General features: G+C 34.3%; 1 protein-coding gene across 3 annotated transcripts in view; it reads left to right on the forward strand.

The window, feature by feature from the left end:
- LOC118193355 (cell adhesion molecule Dscam1-like) overlaps positions 1 to 27,113 on the forward strand; it is a 978,906-nt gene that overhangs the window by 628,655 nt on the left and 323,138 nt on the right. For 2 of the 3 annotated variants that reach the window (XM_085823255.1, XM_085823257.1), the window contains exons 10-11: positions 7,117 to 7,236; positions 22,070 to 22,252. In XM_085823255.1, coding sequence (XP_085679381.1) covers positions 7,117 to 7,236; positions 22,070 to 22,252 — 303 coding nt within the window. The remainder of the gene's footprint in view (positions 1 to 7,116; positions 7,237 to 22,069; positions 22,253 to 27,113) is intronic. The other variant, XM_085823256.1, reaches the window with a different exon arrangement.

The raw sequence follows: 27,113 nt of genomic DNA on the forward strand, positions 1-27,113 counted from the left end.
GGAAAGCATGATGACGCAATTTAGCACAACGCATCTTGAAAAATCACAATCTTTATTTTCTTACGTATATCAAACCACCATTTTGAAGATAAGATGTTTCCTAATTATATTTGAATACAGTAAGTTCCAATTTGAAGTACGACGTCATCGTAAGCAGCAGCATGGATGAAAAGCATCTTACCAGCTGGTGAGCTTAATGCGAAAAAAGTAGAGTATCATAGCACTTCAGAGGAAGAGGGTTGGGAAGCGGAAACGTTTCAGTTCAGAGTTTTGGTTTACAATTAATTTGATTGGACAAGAGGCATCTGCGTTAAAACGTTACGTAAGATAGAAAAATCTGGAACCTGTGAGAAAAGATGAATTTAGGGGCAGGTCATCAAATTTATAATGTTAATTTTGAGGTCGCCAATATTTCTTTTTGAAACAGCTGTCATATTTTGTTATATCTTATATTTATATACACCCGCCGCATGACCCAGCCATTATTTTCGCAATCGTTGGTCACAGTCATGTAATTCCAGTAACAGAAGTGTTTTAAATGACGGAAGCATTAATTTTTTGGCAATGTCAAATTAAGAACAAAAATTAAATTTTGTCAAATAATGAAATCTAATTTGATCTCCTGGTTCTTATACTTACAAAAGTTCTACACTTATTATAAAAAAGACAAAATTATGATTTTTTTAGTTTGATTCCAGTTTAACACAAATTGGCGAGATACTTAACTTCCAAATTTGTAAATGTTGATGAAATTTTCAGTTTGCTTTTAGGAATCGGTTAATTAAATTAGAATAATTCGAAGAAATAATTTTAAATGAAGTGCACAAAAAATCTGTATAATTTAATAAAGCCGTAAAAGGTGAAATAACCACGTCAGTTTTTTCTAAGTGATATTTGGTCAGTTTTGGGAGAAGTTTTCCTCCTTTTATAGGATTTTAAATCGCGCTCGAGAAAGTTCTGGAATTTTCTCGAAAGCAAAAAGAGATATTTATTTATTTATTAAATGTTAAATGCACGTGCTCTCATATTTTTAATTTTCCGGCTTAGCTTTCCTTTAATATTCGTAACGCGCTGCACTGCACGGAGAATAAAACAATTTAATTTATAAATCAACTAACATTAGCTACTTAAATACGAAATCCGTAACAATACGTTATTAAATCCTGAAATCAAGATTAAATGTAAAATAGGAAAGACTACTTGAAATTTCTAATACCATATTCGTATTTGTCTTTTATTACAAAAATGCACTTTATTTTAAGTATATTTTTGATTTTTGGTTAAAATGTGATAAATTGCTTCCGTATCATATAATAAATAGCCAAATAAAGTAATTCAAAAATACTAATTAAAATTTCATAAGGTTATGAATTAGTTTAAAAGAATACTCTAAATACGCAGAAATAATTTTCGTAGTACAATATATAATGCTGCGTTTCTATCTGTTGGAAACTTCTAATCCTGTTGAGAATAGCGATATTGGCACTTATTCGAATGCAATCGTTAAGAACTTCACTAATGGAATTGGGCCTGAATTGTGCGCAAGTGAATTAAAAGTTACTAATAGGTTTGGGATCAAATGCGGAGGTTCATCCAAGTGGAATTTCTATACCAGTGGCGATGGAGTACCTGAGAGAAAAGTTACTAATTCATTTCTATATTGAATTAAACCATTGTGTGGGAATTAAACAAATCAGTTCGAAAATAACACTAATGCAAATTATAGTACACAATGTATTACGTTATTATTTCAAAATCCAATGTAGATTGATGTTAGTCTTATCTCCTGGCCACATGGATGTTTATTCAATTCCAGTAAAATTTATCTGATAATCTGCACCTTGCGTTCTTTACCTGAGAACTTGATTCAAAAAATATTTCACCTAAAATTTGTACAGTCATTAGGTTATTTTGATGCAGGAGACGTGAAAAATGTGCAGTGCCTTCGCCGGGCACCTAACCCTTCCCGAATACGCGTCGGATATGCTTCCAGTTAACTACGAAAGCATGTGGAAAGCATGGACCTTATAAGAAATACACCAACCCAAATGGGTTTTCTCTCTTGCCCTGACCCAGTCCCGGCTGACACCTTGACCCCATCCGGAGGAGTAGGGACGACTTGTAGAAACTTAACGATAGTTGGCTATTGCGGCGCGTATAATTTTCAAGAAAAAGCTAGTGATAACGCCTCATTTCACAAATTAGAATTTTTAGATATTTTCCTTTTTGAAACTGAGATTGATTTCTAAAAATTTAGCATGCTTATCCAGCATAATTAATATTCTAAATAATTATAAAGCTGTTGCATGCCTTCAGGTCTGGATATTTTTTAAGCTTTTTCTATGCTGTAAGGAAATTTTTATCTACTTCCTTTAAAAAAATAATATTTTAAATCTGAACTTATAGAAAAATTCAAACAAACAATTTTCATGCCTTTTATTGGTGTAAATAAGTAAAAAATACTAAAATTCAAAAAATGGATTTTTGAAAGGTTTTGTTTAAAATTCTTAATTGTACTGCTTTTTTTAAAATTATAGCGGAATATTATAGCATAATATTCTACAAAGGGGTTTTATTTCAATAATATTTCATAATACATCATAGTGATAAACACTTTTAACACTTTAATAATTTTTACGCATTTATTCTAATGTTAAAAATTGTATTTAACTGTAATAATAAATTGTTCTAGTATTTCATAGTGATTATTTTTAAAAATTTATTTCTAGTTCTGCATAAGTTTTCTTATTTATTATGAATTTATTTTATTAGCCCAAAGGGATAACAGCTCAGAAAAGCTATTAGTTTCGAAACGGCATTTTCCATTGTTTCACTATAAGTGTCCGTTTCACTTTGCAAACAGTTGCCACCAAATATTATCACCCCGTATTATATTTAAAGAAATTAAATAATGAAGAATCTACATGAATGCATGTATGTTTCTCTCGCACTGTGAAAAAAACGACGGAATTCAAGCCATTATTCAGCCATCAAATTTTGAATAACGTAATTTCCATCCAACGTGGGCACCTGGCCTAATTTCGCCTAATTTCGAATTTGTTTTAATCCATTTCATATTTTGTAACTTTAACGAAGTTTTGATTAATAAACTCAACGAGTTCAAAGCAAGCAATGGCAAATCTGTACAGAAAATAACATTTTTATCTCCAGAGCGGAAATTCTAAAGATATGCCTGTAGAATTATTAGGTTAATTGGCAGCATAAAAGATGAAAAATTAGCAACCGCCTTCGCCGGGAATCAAACCACGGACCTCTGGAATACCGGCCCAGTGTGCAGAACCACTACACCACGAAGGACGCTAGGAAAGTGGGAAAAATACCTTATATACTCCTCTTTTTAAAGAGCGACTACGGTTTTAGGGGACCTAGTTTCCAAATCCTGGGTATGGAGAATCATCATCCACAACCCTTTTAGTTCAGGCGCCGCTGTAGTGTCATTAGGTTAATTGGAAGCAGAAAAAATAAAAAATTAGCAACCGCCTTTGCCGGGAATCGAACCACGGACCTCTGGAATACCGGCCCAGTGTGCAGAACCACTACACCACGCTAGGACGCTAGGAAAGTGGAAGAAATACCTTATGCACTATTTTTAAATATTTTGTGATAATGCTCTTGAATTGAATTTTATATGGTTTACTTGCGAAGAACATGATATTTTATAAATAAAGGTAACACAGAAAACGTTTCAAAAAACGCTCCTTGGGGCGTAATATAAAATCAAATCTCAGTGCTTCCAGAGTTTACCTTTTTTTTTTCTCATTACACTCTGAAAAGTTTATGCTCCAAATTTTATGAATTACTAAAATAAATTATCATATTGTAATGTTAATAATTAATGGTCATATAATCAAATAAATGATCGTCTTGTTATGTTATAATAACTTTAAAAACTGCTGCCTGAAAATGCTCATAAAATCAAAGAAAATTATCAGATCTTGTTCAATTTTACCTTATTTGTTTCAAAGCATCATGTGTTATCAATATTATTTAATTTTACTTTATTTGTACACAAAAATAAGTTCATAAGTTTTGCGTTTAGAATTTTTACCGTTTTACTAAAGTAAAGAAATTTATACAAAATTACGCTTGAAAAAAATGCGCAAAATACAGTAAAAAGTGCTTTTATGAGATATATTAAATTTTGTTTGCAAAAACTGTGACTTTCATAATATCATCACTTATACAACGTATCACATTTAATAATTAAAAACAGTTATGTGACACAAACGCCATAGGTTTCCGTGTTAAAATAAGACAGATCGTCCCTACTCTTTCTTGCGGACATGCGGGAAGACGCACCCTCCTCCTACTGGGTTAGACTATCTCTTATAAGGTCCATGGTGGAAAGGAAGCAGAAAATACATCATAGATCAGGGGTTCCCAACCCTATGCCCGCGGTCCCCATGTCGATCGTCGATCGTTTAACGCGTGCCCGCCGCTGTGCGATCATCATAAATATGTTTTAGCTTTCAATAAAATTATATGAGAAAGTTTTCTGATTTTTAATGACACAGTAATTGTGTCCGACACAGATACCAGCACAAAGCGAAATGCGACTAATCTCTTTTTTTATGTGCATGTATCCAACATTAAATTCACCTCGAAAAAGTAAATGGTGCCCGCCGTCCAATAGATATTCTAGAATGGGCTCTTAGGAACAAAAATATTGAGAACTCCTGCATTAATAAATTGCAGCTATCACTTGTTAGTTTACCAACCTGATATATACTGTACTTAAGAAGGGTTTACTTACAAGTCTTTCTCTCGTTCGCCATCCAGTAGGTAGATACTACATAAGCTGTTTTGTTGGCAGGGACAAGAACCTATTGGTCATTTAACCCTTTCACCACCCAGAACGTTGCCACCGTGAGGAGTCCTCTTACATTACATATGCGAAAATGGGATTAGACAAGTATGAAACATTCATACTTTTGGGGGATTTGAGGATTTGAACACGGGCTGAACGATATGACGGACGACAACGCTAACCAAACGGTACAGCAAAAAGAACTCATGCACGTACACTTTCATAAATGACTACCTTTCTTTCTTTTCATTCAGGGCCCACCAGCGGCCGAGCGGTAAAGTCGCTGAACACTGGTAGTTCGGTCCCAGGTTCGAATCCCGCGAACGGGCTGGCTGCATGGGCGTTTTCGTGGTTTACCCCATGTGTAACGTGTATACGAGCCAGTTTCCCTTAGAAAGTCCTCCACGAAAGGCATCCCTCCCCTTAGGCAGATAGACCTAGTGTGCTTTGCCATAATTGAATACACCACTCACCACCTTTCTTTTCATTCAATTTTCTGTGGTATTCAGTGGCACTAGAGGGCGAGCGAAGTGACTGGTTGAATGCAGGGTTTAGTGACTTTCCTCATGTGTAATGTGAATATGAACCAGTTTTTCTTAACCCTCGTAGGAGACATCGCTTCCCTTAGATAGATAGATTTCTATTTTACCTTAAACAACATTATCTAATCTGGTTTAACAATATGTTTGTAAGGCTTATCCAGTTTATAACAGTCATTTTAAAGTTTATGGACCTTTCCTATTTCTCCTAATTTCAGCTTATAATTCCTTACCAGAATGAGGTTTTAGAATCGCCTTAAATGCAAATGAGAAGGAGTGATATTTAAGTCAAAGTTCCACTGTTTCCGGCAGAAAGAATCAGAGTTTCTGAATATCGCGCGTTTGATTTTTGGCTATGTCTGTCTAAGTTGTTACTACGCTCGACCATATTACGTGCCCTTAATAGCTTCGCTAGATAATTAGATATTTAGGGGCCAACTAGTTTAGATTTGTGTTAGCTTCGACTAAATCTATTTAATTATTCCTTAGTCAGTTCTTATTTCTTACACTTTTGATTTTAAGCCCTAGTGGAAGCTTTGCTGTATGCCCTGAGAAAGGGTCCGATTGTATATCTTTATTTTAAGCAGTAAAGTAAACCCTGAGTTTACGTTTCTATTTCTGAACTTGAGCAAATATTCACTTAGCTGTTCGTTAGGTTCCTCAACACTAGTAGATAAAAAGGAGGAACACTACGTGTACTATTTTCAGGAGAGATATGCGATAAAGCAACATAAACAAGTAAATTATATTAATTTATTTATTAATATTAATTTAATGTTTATTAATACTCCCCTGCTTAAATCGCTGTTATTTAATTACATATCTTTAAAAACATTTGTTTGCTTGAAAATGCTTTAAGTTTTATCAGTCTAAATCAATCCAACTGTGCCAACTCTTTTTCTTCTACTCAGCATTTGTTTAAAAAATTCCGAGACTGGATTAATAGAAACTAGAGAAATGTTAAAATGAAGGTGCTTCATATGCTCTGCAAAGTCTCTCCTCTACATGAGTACAACACAAAAAGCACTCATACTGCCATATGAAACTTTCAGAAAGGTCCTTGTTTGGGATGGTATTCAACTTGCTTGTCATTTTGGATTGAATGTCTGTTAGGTCATGGTAGCGTTGACTCTTCATGAAGAGTCACTTGTTTCCAAATCGAATCAATATGAAAATTGGTTAAAATTGCACATGTTTCTTCACAAGCAACTGTATCACAACTCCAACTGGTTCAGCCGGCGCCTTGTTGCAGTAAGTAGAGATTCCTCTCCTTCCATCATTTCGGACGAAGGCGCTGAATCCTCTTTCACAACCGATCTGTGACATCCGTGAGTTCCTTTACCAGTTTTTACCCAGTTATAAGCCTGAAAGAAAATCTCAGAAACTTTCGGACAGATAGTGTGTCCCGAGGATTTTTAGCACATGTTGAAAATATTCTCACTTTTATGCTTTTATATGCTTGGTAATATTTGAGTATCTCGAGTACACTGAACAAAGAATTAAAGTATAATTATCTGAATATACTAATAACAATATTATGTAATTTATTTTAAAACTAATATCTCTTTTTCATTGGTTTCTCCCCGAAGGCGGGTTGAGCCAGTTGATGCGTCTACTGTAATCGGTGAATCTGTTATCTTCGATTGTAAACTGTTATTTTGACTGTTATCTTCGATTGTTATTTGTTATCTTGTACTAATCATGTCATTTCTTTTATTTATTTTAAAACTTATGTATCTTTTTCATTAGTTCCTCCGCGATGGCGGGTTGAGCCAGTTGATGTTTCTACTGTAATTGGTGAATCTGTTATCTTCGATTGCCAAGCAGAAGGTTACCCACAGCCTCTTATTCGTTGGAAGAAAGCCTCTGGTAAGAATGCAAGGATTTACTATCGTTTTTATATAAACTTCTGCACAACTGTGTACTCCGTTACTTTAGCAGTGCATATTTTAAATGCAATAAAACGTATTATAGACGGAAGTATATTTTTATAACTGAATTAGAGAAAGCAGATATTTATGAGTATTGGAATATTTTGTTTATGGCTCTTCTCCGTAGATATAACATACTAAAAGATATTTTTATTAAAACCATCAATTCATCCATTTATTTTACTATTTTTTCAGAACAAATGTGTGTTTTCAATCGTAAAATTAACAAAAGTTCACATTCGTCAGAGATGAATAATATAGATCGTAATTACTTGTATAAAAAAATTATATATTCAACTCGTGTGAAATACTTATCAATAACTTCAAATGCATAAGAAATACGGTATAACTTAAGTAATCATTAATGCATATATAAACAAATGTTAGAAATTTAATATTAAAGTTTTTGAAATTTAACTAAATAATTTACAAATACATTTGATTGTATAAGCATCTGGTTTCATTTCCACTGAACGTTCCCATAAAACTTTATTTCAACAGGCTAAAATGTCACGCGTCTTTACGTTTTTATTAATGAGTAATTTATAATCAATTCTTGTATGAAGATGTAACTCTTTGTATTCTTTAAACTTATGCTGACAATGAAGTTGCCCAAAGTTTCGTAACGTGGGCATTGCATGGAATCTCGGACACTTTGAAGTACGCCTAGCATATGTCGCACTTTCGCGGTAATCATTTCCAAACTCCCAGTACATTTCAAAACGTTCGATATTTCATTCTTTACGAAATATCAAGGTCGTTCATAATCAGGAAGGTCAGACTTATTTTTTATACACATAATATTCATCAGGATTTATTTTTATAACCAAATATAGTATATTTCAGAGCGTGCGATATTTCGTGCTTTAAGACATGTTATGAAATATCAGGGACCTTCATCATTAGGGAAGTCCGGTATTTATATTGTCTTTGTCGATTTGTGATCGCGATGTCTTCATAATTTCCATCCCAATGCCTCTGTTTGTGGCTGTCGACGGTTTTCCTGCAACAACTCTAATGTTCCTCCTATCTCGTTAGTGTCGCATTTCCGACTCTGCATTGCTAGGCTACTCCGTGTATTCTAAATATAACCTATCTCTCCTAGACGTTTGTTCCTCTAGTTTTGAATCACCCTGTATTAGAATTATATGTAGAATTAAAAGTAAAATAATGATTTAAATCCTTAAGAAGTTACTTGATTGTTTTTATGCCAAACTGTTCCTTAAGCAATTATAAATTAATTAAAATTGAAAGTATAACTTCCAAATCTTATATTTTACTGAATGACAACACTCTGAAAGTTTGCTATGCGTAAAGTATCAATGAAAGATTACTTAAAGGTGTTATTATTTTGTGAAATACATTTTGTGAAGGCGAATAGGAATAGCATACGATTCAGGCAACTTGGTGAAATAATCAATGACAACGAAGGTATATTTGTTGTCGTCAGAAGTTCTAGGATGTCAAAGGCGATACGTTCAAAAGGCGCTCCTACATTCTAACTTTGTAGCTTTCCTCGGCTTGTTTTCTTCCGTCCTTTCGGATCCGCATAAGCATCGCATGATTGCCACCACTTTTGCACGCCCGGCCTTGCATTACTCCAGCAGAAGCGCTCTCAAAATCTAAGCAAAGTCTCCATTATTCCGAAGTGTCCTCCTGTAGAGCTGATATGTAGTACCTTAAGAACGTCTTGAATCCCTGATCTTGGAAGTATCAGCTGTTATCGGAACGCTTGTTCATCATCCGATTCGAACTTCCGGTACAAGATGCAGTTTCGAATATGAAGTGAGTCCCAGAGAGCCCAATTTTGATTTGTCGTAGGACTATAGATTGAAATGTTCTGCCAGGTTCGTTTCCTGTTTGAAGGTTCCATTAAATCAGTTATGAGTTTAATGTCGCTCCTGACTTCTTCGTCACTCGATGAGTCTCGATCAGCCTATGTAAATGTTGTACATTGACGTACGACCGAACTAAGCAGCTCTTGTTTCTCCTTGACCATGGAACAATATCGGCAACTTTCTAAGCAGGGTCTTCCAGCTAGATCATCGTTATTTTCATGTGGTGATCCCTTCCGATGACGGACAGTTATGTCTTCAGAGACTGAATTCAATTCGTTATTTTTAAAGTCGAAGGAAAAATTTTATTTTCTTATAAAGTCCAATCTGAGTGTGCAAGGATCTGTCAAATCTGCTGCATATGCCGCGTGTGGTGGTAGACGGCACTTCCAAACGTGATGTTTACGTTGAATTTTCTATCACTTTCGATTTATCACCAGATGCAGTCTGAAGGAGAAAGCAGTATGACGTCCAAATAAGTTTATCTTTGACTGTTAAGCTAAATATATTCCTAATGATGGTAACATTGGCTACTGTGTCGAGGGTCATACTGCATAGAACTCCACTAATATGCCTCATGATGAAGGGCCTATTACTCCCGCACTCACTGCAAAAATTTGTGAATATGTAGATTTTCATTATCTTCAAGCTCCTTCTTGTGGCGTAACTGGGGAGTGGTCTTATTTTCTGTGTCCTGGGGCATTCTGCAGTTCCTCCTTACGTGGCCTTCAACACCGCTGTTCCTGCAATTTAAGGTTGGTTTCTTGTCACTTCTGGTCCATCTCAAGGCCTTGTCTTGTCTGGTTAAATCATCCACATTATTTTGCGTGCAATGTGGTGTTCTGCAGTTCCTTCGTAGGTGGCTTGCAGCACCACAGTTCAAACACTTTAGAATATGTTTTTGGTCTTGTTAAATCATCTAAACGTTGATCCACTGGCTGGCGAACTTGAGCACCTGTAATTGGGTGGCTGTCGCTACGAGTTGATTGACTGGCTGCCTCAAATATCATAAAGGTACACTTTCTGTATTTCAGGATTCCCGAATGCTATTGATGACGTACTGCAGGGACAGGATTAGGTTTCTGTTGACGGGATTTTAACTGAAGCTTGCTATCATTTTTTATACACTTCTCCCCGAAGCTTAGCTCCAATGCGCCTAATAGAGCTTCGTAGTTTAGCCTCTGGTTTTCGGGAATATTTTGAAGGACGTCCTCTTCGCTGCTCTAAGATGAGCAGTCTTAGCATGGGATTCCCATCCATTTTCATGCGCCACTATAGCAAATTGTATTCATATATTTGCCAGGAGGTTTCCCATCATATGCGGATAGCTTCAGAGAGGGACAAGAAATTTTAAATTCATCAGAATTGGTTCCTGGTGTCGCTATGCATTTCTTTAAGGTGTCAACTCCTTTGGCGAGAGCAGCAGAAAACGTATTCTCAAATTTTTGTAAGATTTATTCGTGGACGGCGGAAACTCTTTCTTCCGTTTCTCCGATTCCATTTTCAACAATGCCTGTTATGTTTTCTATGGCTTCAGATTTTCTTTGTATTATGGTAGTAATTTCTCTTTTCATTTCCTCTTGAACTTATTTGACGGTGTCTTCGATCTTTTCTTAATCCTCCTTCATCTCCTTTTCGCTATTCTTTAACAGCTGTCATCTTTACTTTAATGGATTGTTGACCAGCTTCTATCTTTTGAAGGACTGCAGCAAAGCCATTCATGACCTGTCTTAATTTTTTTCCATCTCTCTTGTCACCGGCATTCAGACTCATTTCTGACACCAAACTTTGTTGCGTAGGTACGGGTTCGTAATATACTCTTGAAAAAAATCCAAGCAACAAGGACGACTTTTGCGATCGTGACGAAATTTGATATGCAAAAACATCCTAATCGAACATGCAAATGATCAAAGTTTCAAAGCAAATGAACAGGAATTGCGATCATAGCGCACAATTTGCAAAGTATAAAACCAGTAAGAAGAATCGGAAAATTTATCTTTTTTTGTTTCTGGCATTGTAATTCCGTAAAGAAGTTAGATACTAAAAATGCCATCTTTTTCCTTTGGTTAAATGGGCGTGGCCTGTCATGACCATGAGATCAACTTCTTTGGTTAGGCGGTTCGGGCCGTGCCCACTACTGATACTAAAGATGCCATTGCGACGATATCGAAGACCTTACAAACAACTAAACGACTTCGAACGTGGTCGCACTGTAGGGTTGCGCGAAGCTAGGTGGTCATACCGAGCAAGATGCCGCCACCTGCAGCGTACAGCCCCTGCTGTGCGAAGATGTTGACAGCAATGGTTGCTACAAAGGAAATTGCTGATGGCTCTGGTAGGCCACAAATGCGAGGCAAGGTAGGATGATTAATCGTCAGGCCCGAACCGCTCCAAAGATATCATAGTCGACTATTTAGCGCACTACAGCCACGGCTATACCTCGCGTGCTACAGTCTACCATCTCACGGCGTTTGTCTGAGGTGGGGTTACGCTCACAGAGGCCTTTAAGACGTTTGTCTTTGACCCCACAACATCGGCGGAATCGTCTGGAGTGGGATCGCAGCCAATCATCATGGCTGCCATCAGACTGGTATTGTATAGTGTTCAGAGATAAATCCCACTTCACTCTTGAAGTAGAACACCACAGTGTTCGTGTCTGGAGAAGACAGAGCCAGCGGTCCCAGTCAGCCTTTGTTTTACAAAGGCATACAGCCGTAACCCCTGGTGTGATGTTGAAGGGCGCTATTTCTTATGACAGCAGGACATATTTAGTCATCCTCCGTACATCTTTAGCAGCTTAACGATACGTTGATAACATCCTGCGGCCGGTTGCATAACCCTTCATGGCACTTCATTCTGAGGCCATTTTCCAGCAAGATAATACCAGGCCACATACCGCTCCTATATCTCTGGACTGTCTCCGTGCGGTTGATACTCTTTCTTGGCCAGTAAGGTCACCAAGCCTTTCATCAATCGAGCATGTCTGGGATATATATGGTAGGCCGCCAGATTCGGGCACTACAAAAATATCGCAGATCTGGAGCGACAACTGATAAATGCCTGGCAGAATGTGACGCAGGTTGACATTACGAACCTCTACCACTCCTTGCCTCGAAGAATTCAAGCATGCATTTCCTGCAGGGGCGGTTCGACCAACTACTAATTTGAATACTCAATGGGTGATTGTGAGCCGTGAGCAGGTACTATGACCTTGATTTTTTAATCCTTGTATTATCTGTGTATGAGCTATACACATATTCAATTTCATCAAAGACAACCACTTCTTTCGTGGTGATTTGATTTTTTTGCAAAAGTGTAGATTGGATGCACACAGCTCTTATGATAGATTGAAAAAAATTATTTTATCAAAAGAAACACTTCCGAGATCTGGAACTTAAACTGCAAAAAACTCCAAAAAATACTTATAACTCCAAAAAAAATAGTCGTACAAATCTTTACAATATCGCAGAGTACAACCAGTAAACACTTTACAATCACTTTAAACTACTATGAACGTTAAACAAAATGCAACGAAAAACGTAGCTAACGAACGAAGCTAAATCGGAGATAGCACTAACAGCTAACGATAACAACTGAGAGCAGGTGCTCTCTCCGGCTTTATATAGTTTGCACCCGGCCGCTGAGATATTTCTAGATATTTCTGGTACATTCTAATTCTCGTAATTACTGGAAGGCAATATAAGGGTCTAATCACGGTTACAGCTTATATAGTGATCAATTACATTTATTCCATTACAGTAGCTATTACAGTAATACAGAATGGGACCGCAAGGTCGCCAAATTGCGCAACGTTGGCGATTTCTCGCCAAATTACCGAGATACGCATTTACTCAATGTTAAACAGACTTGCCCCTGTATTCTTACATTTGAGTCATAGTTTCTCTCTCTTGATTTTTCATATTACATTACATAAAATGTGCAACAGTTGCCCATATTAACAGAGCACTAAAATTACCTATCTATGTACAAAATTCGTAACAATATATATGTTCTGAATTTAGTAATTCATTTTTTTGAAGAGTATTTCGTTTGCAAATGACCCACATGTACTTAGGAGAGAGTGATTAATAGTAGGTAGTTTAATACAGCAAGAATGTGAATACAATCTAAGAAAGTTCCTTTTCAAATTCTCTGCCAGCAATTATTGTTGAACATGTTAGCATTTAGGCTCTGATGAATAGCACATATATTTCGTCTATCCGCTATATACTTCTTTTGTGCCTGTACAGTTGAATGTTTGAAACATGTGGACGTTAAAATGTAAAAGACCATCCATCCTTTGCCCAGAAGCTCCTGCCTAGGTTGTGATACAGATGTGCACTTCGAAATTATATTATCGGTATGATGCCATTAAGACATGATTACGAAATAATTCTTATGGAAATCAACGGAATGCTTTGGATCGTCACGGAGGACTAGCAACTTAACCTACTCGTGTTCCATCAAACCTTCGGTAACTGTATTGCTATTCGTGTGAGTGTTTCCACAGCACCCACAGCATTCTTACGAATGCTTCCATAGCGTTAGGGTAAAATTCGATATGCCTCAGTCATACCACGGTTAAACTTATTTCCCAGTTTTAACAATTAACCGGTCAGGTGCATCTCTGCGATTGTTCCAAGTAGTAATCTTCTGCATCTGTTAATGTATCACTAATAGAGTATAGATATTTAAGTTATGTTTAAGCTCATTCGCAATACATTTCTCTTAATATTCTGTTTTTTATGACCTTATTTAAAAACACCAGTTTTACAAATGTGACTTTTTAAAACCCACCAAAAGACCACATGATGGATAGAAGGTGAAATTTTGCTCTGGCGTAAAGTTTGCAAATATTTGTGAACCAGACAAGGAGCGCAAGATAGAAATTAACATAAAATTTGTATACTCATTACGTTTTTAGCATCAGAAGACGTGAAAAATGAGCACTTGGAAAACGCTGGGACTCGAAGCTGGACCTCTCGAATATGCGCCAAGTGTGCTACCGTTACACCACGAAGGCATGCTGGAAGGAGGGAGAAAATTTTTTATATAACCTTCTCTTAAAGAGAGACTGGGGATGAGGGGACGTAATTCCCAAATCATGGTGGGAGGAATTATTGTCCACCATCTTTTTAGTTCAAGCGCCACTGTAGACGTTTTAGTGTTCAGGAACTCGAAACCTGGACTTCTCGAATACAGGCAGAATGTGCTACCATTAAACTACGAAGGCTGGAAGGAAGGGGAGAGAAATGCCTTATAAAGTAATTCTTAGTAAAATGTAAATAAAAAATATCAGATGTCTATATATATCAAATATGACAATAAAAAATCACGAATTTCAATTGACTTCTACATGTTCTTTTAATCATTATTAAAAATGAAAGTTAATCTAAGTAGCTTCTGATGTACTCTTTTTCTAAAACAAAATGTTATTAATGAAGGGTTTAAAAGAAAACATAAATACTTTAAATGCAAATATCGTTTGTGTACTAAGAGATTTATACGATGTTAAAGAAATAAATTCTACTAAGTAAACAATTTTTAAGTTGAAACGTTTCAAAAATAATCTAAGTAAAACTTACCAGTATTGACATTTTGTCGAAACGTAATAAAATATTTAATAAAAAATATTTTGTATCTCAACAATATTTGAGCGCATTTTGATTTAGCGTAAATTTAATTTTCCATCTTTTAAATCTTATCAGTTAGCAATCAAATATACATTTTTATATTTCCTCTTATTTCTCTTGATTTGGCAGAGGGCATTCAAAGAGACCTGTCTAATCTTATTCTGAGAATGTCGCAAATTTAATGAACACTAGACTGACATGCATAAAACTGAGAACTGTAGTCCCGATAAAGTTTCTTTATATTTTTTGTTATTTTTAATGTTTTTGAAGCTCACAGTGCAAGAAAAAGCAGACATTGCTTTCAAACCGTCATGGAAGAAAATACTTTTCGAATATCACATTTCCTTTTATTTTATTACTTGGAGGAACCCTTTTCAAAGACATTATCAGCTTCATTTAGGACAAAATACATACAGCAAGGAAAGACTTATCTGCAAATTTTATTATGCATTTTATTACAAATGGATCAGTTTTAGGATTTTTTTTTCATCTTGTGTATATTTAAAACATCAAAACTGCATTAATGATCATGAATAAAAATCTAAACTCTTTCGTAGTCGTTAGGTGTGCATAATGCTTCTACTGATTGTGCAGTGAAATCTAGACTATGAAATCTGTGCACATTCTGTATTCTTGCTATTAAATTTAAATACCCTGCTTTAAATATTTAAAGTATTTCATTACAGAGCTCGATGAATTTTAATAGTACGTAGCATTTAATTGTGCTGCATGTACTACATACCTGTGTGAAAAATACGAAAATATTTTTATGTAAGCTATTAAAATTCAAACATTATTATAAAATAACTGGCTGATGAAAAGCTTTCATAGCGTTTGAGATATCTTTGATGTATTATGTTAGTGCTGTAAATTAAAAAAAAAAAAAAAAAAAAAAAAAAAATATGAGCTGTATTATGAGTTAAATGATCGTATTATAACCTAGATGCATTTTTATATTACATCCCATACATATATAGTGAATAAAAAATGAAGATTTTAATTATTCAGAACTGATTTTATTTTTTTTTCATTTATTTATGTTAATAAGCAAGCACATGTTGATAAAAATGAAAAAATAAACTTAATCACTTATAAGGGAAAGTAAATCCTCATTTATTAAACAGCTATTTCGTTATCTTGAACTTTCGCTATATATTTCAATATTTTCTTCCTTCTTCCAGCATGCCTTCGTGGGATAACGGTAACACACTCCCGGTTTATTTGACAGCTCCAGGTTTGATTCCCGGCGAGAGTATTGCACATTTTTAACTTCTCCTGTTTTAAAATAACCTAATGACTCTACAGTGGCATCCGAACTCAAAATCTGGTGGACAATATCTCGTCGCCACTAGGATTTGGCGATTGGGTCCCCTAATCCCCAGTCGTACTTTAAAAGGGGGAGCATGTGAGGATAGTTAGTTAGTTAGTTAGTTCTGAGCACTGTTCCCCAGCCCACCTAGCAGGCGAAACCTGCCATATGGCTATGAAAGGGACAAGCCAAGCCACAAAGACATAACAAAAAAAAAAAAAAAAAGTAAAGTAGATACTTACATTACATACATTCCAAACACTCTCGGTGAAATTGTATATAAAAGTGTCGTTTCCATTTCTGTGTTTTTTTCCTAAGTTTAAAATCTTTATAAGTTTTACTTTAAATTAGTTATTATTATTCAAATCTTCTTTATATTATCAAAATTCATCTTAAATTTATAAGTTACCTCAATTATTTCTGCTTTCAGTATCATTTTCTGCTTTGTTATATCTCGATACCAATATTCTTCTTATTCTCATTCACAGTTTGCATAATATCTCTTGAAAATTTTCTAAACAATTTATAATTACCAAATAAATCCTCAAGCTGAGCATGTGAGGTATTTTCTCCTTTCTTTCCAAATGTTTTCGCGCTATAATTGGAAGCATACTCGTTGCGTAGTCAAGCTTCATGGCTTGAGTCCCGGCGAGAGCACCGCACATTTTTTCACGTAGCCTGCTTCAAAAAATTCTTAATGAATCTACAACTGGCGATGCTCTCAAAAAAATAGGCTGTCTACGAGGACGCATGAAAGATAATTAAATTAAAGATCTTATGTTTCGGGAGATGGCCTCACTTGACCAGTCTAGAAGTGCTAGGTGTATGGCAGAGTATGTAACTTAAATATAAACAAATATCGAAAAGATTCTTATAATGATTCCTTTAAAGTTAATGTCTTGTTAGAATCAAAATCATTCTGTTAATGCCTATGATATATGATAATTGAGCAAATATTCTAATAAAATATCTGTATAAGATTCATTATGAATGTTAAGTGTAATAATTATTAAAAGTAAATATCTTTTAAGAAGACGAAAATGCTTTCGTTCGTTAGATATGAGAGCATTGTTATCAGGATCTAAAAATCAGACTCCCGGAGCAAGAATTTATCAAACACATCTTAGTAACTCAGATTATATGGAAATGAAAGAAAAAACTGTAACCATTGCATAAAGATTCGTCAGTGCCTATTATAACATCAGATCCGCTAACCACAGTTCCTTTCTACTTTCTTGAAATTTGGCAGCGTTCCATAAAGTTGTTTTCCTTCCTTAATCCAATTTAATACACTGTAAATCAATCTCAGTAGCTCGTAAGAAAAGTGTGTGGTAGCTAGTAAAATTTAACTTAAATTTTCGCTTAAAAGCAGGCAGTTATGCGATTGTAGCCAGCGCTTCTTCCTCATCTTTGATACAAACGGTATGATGCACTTCTTGTCTCATCTATCATTCCATAAAGCAGGGCTGCGCAGCGTCATATTAACTAGATCCCAGCGGTAGGATTTAAAAACCGTTCACTTAAAGGGTTGCTGCATGAACGCTCAAAAGCACTTAAACTAACTGGATCCATTTCCGAAACCTTGGCTTTAGCGAAGCTTTTGTGAAGGGACTTTAGCTTAATACCTAAATTCAATAAATAATCCACAAAACTCAAGACGATGATAAATTACCGCAACGTAATAATAATGCACATTTCCCGCCTGAAGCTCGATAAAGCTCACTCCGTTAAAACGAAGAAAATGGAATCTAAGGTGGGATGTTGCGAGAAGAAGGAAGGGTAGGGGGTAAAAAACTGCACGCGAAGAACCACTTTAACAAAACGTGCATGACATGATAAACGAGCTAATGTGATATCTAAAAGCTTTAATAATTCAAGACTTCGAGACACAATGGAGGTTTTTCTGGTGGCAAACAAAGAATACGGGCTAGGGGTCAAAAGGTCACCACTGACATGTTTACGGAAGACTGAAGCGTGACACTGCTTTCATATCGAATTTCTAAGTAGCCCTTCATCTTGCGAAGATGAGAAGTGGACCTTCTGGACAGAGATTACGCAGAAGAAGAGATAAGAAACTTTTACCATTTGGGAGAAAGACATGATTAAACAGGAGAGAAGCATACACACACACACACACATATATAATGCAGGAAAAGGCTTTTCCCCCCCCCCCTCATTTCTTTTTTTTTTTTTTCTCTTTCCTTGGTCTGTATTTACTGTATAAGTGAAAACCATTTTCACATAGAAGAATCGTCTATTTTCTATGTATAAAATTAAACTTGTCAAGACAAAATTTTCTGCAACGGAAAAAGAAAATCATAAAACAATGTCATCTGAAGGCCGTGAATTATGAAAACAGAATGGGATCTGTAAGTTACCTTTCAAAACGCGATAGCATATTATTTATAAGTGCAACTAATGCGATTCCAAACAACTGTATATGGAAGCTTGTCTATTATTTATATGAATATATCATCCTTAGTAAAGTAATAAACTAGCACAATTAGGATTATTAAGCACACTTTACGTATATATAGCAACTGTAGGGATTTATATTTATTTTAACTAACAAGTTAAAGTTTTAGTTTCCTATAACCCTTCATTCCCCTAATTGTCAATGCCAATTTAAATTTGATAGCGCGCGTGAAGGAATGCAAATTCCTCTTTGAAGGAAGAGTTAAAAAACCGAGTTTCAGTAGGAAAGAGGGAGAGTTAGGCTAGAGCCGCCAATTCTGCTGTTCAAACCTTTGCTTATTGCTGGTTCACTTGGCTTAAATCGCGTTTACTTACTGCCACTAGTTTTGACGAGGGGGTTTAGAAACGGGATCTAGCTGAGCCCTGTAGTTTAGTTCAATCACTTGTTCATATTTTCAAGCTTTTAATTTCGTTATGTTATTTCAGTTACCGTCCAAGCAGAGGCGTAGTTTGTTAGCGTCGAGATGACGCATTGTAAATTTTAAAGAGTTAATAAAGGGTACTTTTAACCCTTTTCTTGTGTAAGTACTATTCCAGTTTTCACAAAAAAGGGAGTCCACTGAACTCTACAAACTGATTTGCATATTTATATTTTACATGACTTTCAGATTCATGAATTTAAAGGGCGAAAAAATCATATGATATTTTTTGTTGATTGAGTACTTGATTGTTTATACCATTTATAATTGTGTTCATATCTAAGATTCAAAGATAACGTATCAGTGCATTAAGTAGAAATGCAAAATATAGCTGTATATCTGCATCTGCATCTCATTCTCTGTATATGAGTGTATGTGTGTGTGTGCAAATCAGATATAAATAAAGCATAAAAGAAAAAAAATACATAGCATTATCACTGCTATTTAAATTTAATTATTCCTTTTATATTTTCAATTATTCTCTGGGAAATAAAGTCTAAAATTTTTAAATATACGAAGAAGACGTAACACGATCACTCCTTATAATTGTTGCGGATTTTAAAGGAAAAATTATTCCCCTTTAAATGTCGGCCTTTGTCCATGGAATCAACGAATAATTGATTTATATTTAATTGTATATGGCCAACAAGCGTTATCGAAAGCCTCTTTTATATCTAGAAAACCCCAAATTGTGACGTAGTTTTCCATTTACATTGCTTTACTGTATCACATAAACGAAGAAGTGCATCTTGAGCTGAACGCTATGCTGTATAGCCATACTCTTATCTTTATCCAAAATATTTCTATTAATTAAGTGCCAGTGCAGTTTGTTTATGCAAAGTTTTCGAGACATTTATTCATGCAACATTTTCAATAATTATGTATACTTTAGCTATTATCTGTTCATTTGCGCTATTAAAATGCAATGATCATCAGCAAAGCAAAGTTAGTGATTCAAAAATTCGTATTTTTTGTTTGATGATGAAATGTAGATGTTTATAGGTTTCTGTAATCTTAATGTGATTCTTATTTCTGTATCATCACCTGCTGATACCATTTTGCATACAAATTGTGGAAAAAGGCACTGGAATTCATAAAGCACTGGAATTCATAAAATTAATTGCTGAATATATTCAGCAATTCATATATAATTTTATACGTATTTCAGAATTTCTGGAAGATTTATTGAATTTAGCAGCATTTCAAAAAACTGTTCAATGACTGGCAAGGATGGATTTCTAACTCAAAAGATTTCTTTATAATTATTAGTTTATATATTTAAGTAAGTAACGATGAGATAGGATTTCTGAAGCAAACATGAACTTTGCATGCAGAAGAATTATTTTCTTTTTTTGTTACTTTTTCTGCATCCTTTAAACAATGGACTGTGAAGTAAAATTTCTAAACTTAGACTTTAAAGTGTTTTAAATATCTTTAAAAAAGTAAGTTTTGCGGTTTTACTTAACTATTTTATCGTAGAGTCATTAGGTTATTTTAAAGCAGAAAAGATAAAAATTTAGCAATGCCCGCGTCGAGACTCGAAACTCGACTTCTCGAATACGCGCCGACTGTGCTAACCTTTACACCACGAAGGCATGCTGGAAGGAGGGAGAAAATATTTGGGGATTAGGGGATCTAGTCGTCCAATTCTGGTAGTGAAGAATCATCATACACCACCTTTAGTTTGTGCGCAACTGTAGAGTCATCAGGATATTTTAAAACAGGAGAGATGAAAAATGGTCAATGCCCTCGCCAGGACTCGAACCTCAGCCTGTCGAATCCGCGCCGAGTGTGCTAACCGTTATACCACGAAGGCATGCAAAAAGGAGGAAAAAAATACAAAATTAAAAAAAAAATCGATCTCAAAGAATCTTGACAATTGGTTAAGATAAACATCAAAATGTCGAAACTTCGAAATGTATTAATTTATAATTGTCAATCACTTATTTATTTATTTTTATTATGGTCAATTATTTATTTATTCATCGTCAATTATTTATTTATTATTGTCGTCGAAAAAAAAAAACAATGGCTTATTTTGGCTACTGACGAACCCTGCTCAGATCTGAAACACTACTAAAATAACACACTGAACGGCTTACGTATATTGACAATTTGTATTAAAGTTTTTGCTTAGTATATTAATCAGCTACAGTTCCTTTGAAAAATTGATGATTTATGGCGTTGAAATCATATTGCAATTTTTCTTTAATCTAATAAATGCAGTTAGTTTAAAATCACCACATTTAGTATTTAGGATATAAAAGCCTACTTATATCCAATATAGTATATCTTTAGCTTACAATGACTTTGAATGACAATCAGGTTTATTAATGATGAGAATAACCTCAAGAGAAATTTTCTTTTCGCTAAAATATTTTAATCAAAATGCATTATTCATTTTCCTAAATAAGCTCCTCATAAGCTAAATGCTCAGAGACCTGCCAAATGTGTAGTTGTAATTATTATGCCAAAATGTAGTACTATATAGTACTACATAGTATTTGACGTAGTATGTGTCATACTATGTGGACACATACTGCACTACATAGTGTGTGTAGTACAATATAGTACTAAACATACTATACTACATAGTATGTGTCGAAAAAATAATATTGGAAAACTGTTATATTTTTCCGAAAGATTTTTGCACAAGTATTTTTTGGCAGTGGTAAATCTGAACTTATTATTTGAAAAGATTGATTTTCAGTTTATCTTAAAAACCAACTGACTTTTGAAATTATGCAGCTGAAATATTTCTGCTGAAACGCGGATTTCAAAGGCCGCAGCTGGTTCGATTTCATTGGTAACTGAAGTGCATTAAATATCTCAAAATGGGTATACCTATTGTAATACAAAGTCAAGATTTACTTGCAAAAGTATGTTTAGTTATGAACTTTTGTTCTGATTTCATGTAAATTTACGACAGAAAATAGTTTGCGATGGTTATTCAGTGCCTTTTAGTGCATTCAGAAATTTTTAATTCCAAACAATGCAAATTTTACATATTTCTAATTATGTTATAAATTTCAACTTTTATTCTTTAAAATTAGTGACTATTATGGACTATTTTTAAAAGTACTTTTATTTTGCATTCAAGCAGGCGACACTTCAGCCACCCGCAACTTTAAGTCCATTATCAGCAATTACCACATTCAGACCTTAGAGAATGGCTCCCTGAGCATTAAGGACCTCACAGAAGAGGACAGAGGTCACTATCTTTGTGAAGCAGCAAATGGTGTTGGAGCTGATCTAAGCACTGTTGTCAAGTTGTCCGTTCACGGTAAGTGAACATTTAAGCTGACGTCCGTTTCTCGTTAGTCAGAAGAGCTAACTGTTGCGAATCCTAGCATGTAATTACTTCTGATTTTGTAATGGACTTGTCTGGTTTCGACAGTGACCTCGCATATTCTTAAATATATCGTTTCTGCAGATTGCTGTTTCTTAAGAAGATATTTTAAGTTACTTTACTGCGCAAGAAATGTGCACTACATTTTCTTTAGTGTGAAGTAGTGTAGTTTTAAATGTGTTAATTTTCCTATCGTATTTGAGATGTAAATTTCGCAAATTTTAATATTTTGTATTCAATGCTTAGATTCGGAACATATTTAAATTATTTATGTTCTTTATGACTGAGTTCATGTTTAACAAATCATAAAACTTATTGTAACTTATTAACTCATTACTCGAGTTTTTATTACTAAACAATTATTAAATCATTGAGTTTATTACTACTCTTATTAACTCATTACTTGAATTTATTGCTACTCTTATTAACTCATTACTTGAGTGAATATAACCTACATTTTGAGTGATAAAATATGCTACATAAAATGAAAGTATTTAAGATTGAATATAAATTTACAACAAGCACAGCATGTAGAATATTAAAAATTTTTAATTACATTTTATATCGATAATTATAATTGTTTTGAATATTATAATATCAAATGCGACTATTAGGTAGAAATATAAACTAGATGTTACATATACGCAAGTGAATGTTTATAAATTAATAGAATTTGTTTTTAAGTAACATAAAATGCACATGAAATAAGGAAATAATAAATAATATAAGGAATATTATGCTCTTGCAAAATTGTATGTTTGAATGAATGTTAAAATTTTGTCTTTGAAATTGATTATTTAAAAATTAAATAAATACTAAAATTATGGAATGTTATATAACTGTCTAGCTTCGAACATTCATAAGTAATTAACTCGGAATGGGCTAGGTTATGCTTCATAAATATTAAATTTGTAACATGGTAGTTACATTGCATAGTTTTACGAATCTTAAATATTTTCAAATATTCTTTGTTGCTAATTATTTTAATTCACAGTAGCAAAAAGCAAAAATATTTAATTTTTTGCTTGAAAATAATTAAAAAAAAAACAACGAGCACAGCATGTAGATGTAATGTACTATTATTAAATGTAATGTAATTATTATTAAATACTAAATGTACTAAGTGTAATGTTCTATTATTAAATGTAATGTAATTATTATTAAATACTAAATGTACTAAGTGTAATGTTCTATTATTAAATAATTTACTAATTATCATGGTGGTGACCAGAGGATGAAGGCCAAAATACGACATCTAGTTTTAATTTAAAACATAAGCTGAAATAATTTATTGCAATGAAAAATAAACATTTATCGTAATATCCTAAGCTATGTAAAAATACTTGCGATTTACAAGGTAAATCGAATCCTAACTCAAACCGAAGGAAATGAATTCAATGCAGGTGTTGGGTTTAGCTTTTTAACTATGCTATTGGTTGTTAGAGAGGAAAAGGAAGTCAGTTTATATTCTGTATGAAATCGTTACAGAAAATTTTGTTCATACGTTTTGGCAGTTGAATTAAAATTTTGTAAACTGTTCAGTTGTGATTGTCATGTGTTAACTTCTCAAAATTCTCGCATTGGACATTGTACTAATTAAGATATTATCATACGAAATGTTATACAAGTTGTATAACTTAATCGTTCTTGAAAAGATTGGCTAATGGAATGCCTAGCTAATAAATCGTCTGATATGGACACCGCTAGACTTCCTTGTACGGCTTATTTAGTTATAAATATTTTTAATTCACTTCATTTAAACTTATTTCCTCGAATTTCATTAGATATATATTTCTAAATCACTAGAGTCAGTTCTCACTTCACGGCAAGACACAAATGCATAAAAACACAATGTTCGTTAAAAATTGTAAAACACAGAAAAACCTAAGAATCTAAATACAGTTGAAATATTATTACAATTAAAATTAGAGCTTCCACGGAAATAACAAGCAGTTCGGTCAGCGGGTAGGGATACAAAATTTTCAGTGCCCAAAATTGAAAGTTAATTTTTGGTCACACTGGGGAAAAGGGCACTGAAATTAGAGCACCAACTGACTTAATTTACTGTTCAAAAAAGAATTTCAAATGTAAACAAATAGCGTTAAGCTTAGTGGCAGTTAAAAATTTAAAGTCTTAATAAGTCTATAATTATTGCATAAGATTAAATAAAGGCACAGAAACCTGACCCGAACATAAAAACAATGTAATTCAATCACTTTCAAAGCAAAAAACGCACAATTTACCAGTATCTAAGCATAAAAAACATGGAATCAATCAGCTAGGTTACGGAGTGGCAATATATATATTTGCATACGTTTGGTGCTGCCGATTGCAACGAAATAGAGAAGTGCACAACAGCATGTTATAGCGATCCCATGGTGTCCGCCGATAACATCGCGGACGAAAACGTCGCGGAGAAAACAACGCAAGGAGAAAACGTCGTGCTACAAAACATCGTGGGAGAAAACATCGCAAAGAGAAAACATCGCAGTTCTAAAACATCGTGGTACAAAACATCGTCGTCGAAAATAAAGCGGTTCAAAAACTTCGCAGTTTAAAAACATCGTCGTTGAAAATATCGTGGTAAAAAATAAAAACTACAAATGATCGCATGACGATAACATCGCAGACATTCTTTTTTCTGGTTTTAATAATTGGAAATGGATATTCCCATAATGATTTGTGAGCGCAAGATGTAAAGAAGGATAATTTTTACTTTCACATTTTTTAAATAACTAATAAATTTTTGCTGAAAAAGTAAGAAAGAAATTTAAGCATAAATAATTAAATGCAACTTATAGCTTATACTCTTCATGAAAAATTACCAGTAAAAGCATTACAAAAATTATTTATTAATGGCCTTTGTTAGTTAACTATGTCTGTTTAAAATTCCATTAAGTGCCATAAGTTGCATTAATTTTCTATGCTTAAGTTTCCTTCTTATTTTCTCAGCAAAAATTTATTAGTTAATAAAAAATATGAAAGTAAAAATTATCCTTCTTTCCATCTTGCGCTCACAAATCATCATGGGAATATCCATTTACAGTTATTAAAGAATGTCTCCGAAAAGCATGTCTGAAAAAAGCATATCTGCGATGTTATCGTCATGCGATGATTTGTAGATACTTTATTTTTTTATCACGATATTTTCGACGACGATGTTTTTAAACTGCGAAGTTTTTGAACCGCTTTATTTTCGACGACGATGTTTTGTACCACGATGTTTTAGGATTGCGATGTTTTCTCGTTGCGATGTTTTCTCCCACGATGTTTTGTAGCATGACATTTTCGCCTTGCGTTGTTTTCTCCGCGACGTTTTCGTCTGCGATGTTTTTGCCGCGATGTTTTCGGCTGTAACCGATCCCATATACCAAATTTTACGCTCTATGGCTAGTCCATCTTGAATTATCGAGATACATACAAACGTACGTACAGACATCGAGGAAAAAATCTCTTCTGAATCAATTTTACAATACGTTTTGGCGAAAACAGTTGTTTATTTTGTCCGTACTTGCAGATGTCACGAAAAAATACCGCTTAAATTTTTTCGAGAGCTGTTGAAATATAATACCCGAAATTGTTCGCGATTACAATATTGTCTTTACTTCATACAAGGAAGTAAAAAAGAAAAGGCAAGAAAATTGGCCAGCCCAAATCAGATCGATTATGCTTACGAAATGCCCATTCGGTTCGCATGCAACTTGAGTTTTTCACCATTGGCTTACATGAACGTCTATGAACTTTATTTTAATTCTTACAAGTAGCTAAAATCTGAAATTCAAGAACGAACTGAAAATTCTGGGAAGTTTCAGATACTGTTAATTTACCAACACATCGGAATAAATTCTAAACTAATCGAGCGGGAAACAGTGTGGCAATATATATATATATATACGTCTGGTGATGCTGATATACATATTTTGTTGCGATTTTCTTACGTATGGGTGCGTGGATTTGGAATTGTAAGATCTGTTATTCCACATGAACTAAATTAGATCCTACAATGAACCTGACGAATTCTCGTACAAGGGTGAATAATTTGCTAGCACGGAAGAAAGGTGAAAGTAACCCTTTATTTAATTCAAATAATTAATAAAAAGGCACTACCTTCGTGCTTTACAATGGCAACGTCAACTTGCGGTGAAACAGAAACGTAGAATAAATCAAATTAAAATCTAAAATAAAGTAGTGCTGGATTAGCACGTTAAAGGTTACAGGTGTGATGATAATACAGAATGTTCTCCATCCGTCCATGGCATATCGCCAATTTTGTCACCCAATTGGCGATTTCTTGCCAAATATGGCAACCCGGCCTTCCCTTGCCATTTTCAGGCAACTCTAAACCCCCCTTGCGAGGAAGCTATCTTACCGCAGCTGGACGTTCCGTAACATATGTATACACGCCTTTGCGGTTGATTTCAACGAGAAATGGAGGTGCGCAGCTATACAGTGGTGGCCAAAATTGTGGACACTTTTGGAAATTTTTTATGTTTTTGAACTTTGTATGCTTATAGAAAATGTTACGTTTCGCAAAATGCAAACTTGTATATATCATTTTAAAGAGAATTTATTACTGAATTCAATACAAAACACAAAATTCAATTATTTGCAATACAAAAAAAGTTATATGTACTTTAATATAAATAAAAAACACAGTTATGAAGTGGTTTGTAATGTCTAGCTTTCCTGGCCAATCACTGTTCTTGTTCTGAGAACCAATCAAATGTTAGTAAATGCCAGTGTAGAAGTTGACATCATGTTTACACTTGACACAATTCATTATTTTGCTTTGTTC

The sequence above is a fragment of the Stegodyphus dumicola genome, chromosome 9, assembly GCF_044657685.1.
Source record: "Stegodyphus dumicola isolate Sdum_Otavi_A_Nest chromosome 9, ASM4465768v1".
In the NCBI taxonomy this organism is placed as follows: domain Eukaryota; kingdom Metazoa; phylum Arthropoda; class Arachnida; order Araneae; family Eresidae; genus Stegodyphus; species Stegodyphus dumicola.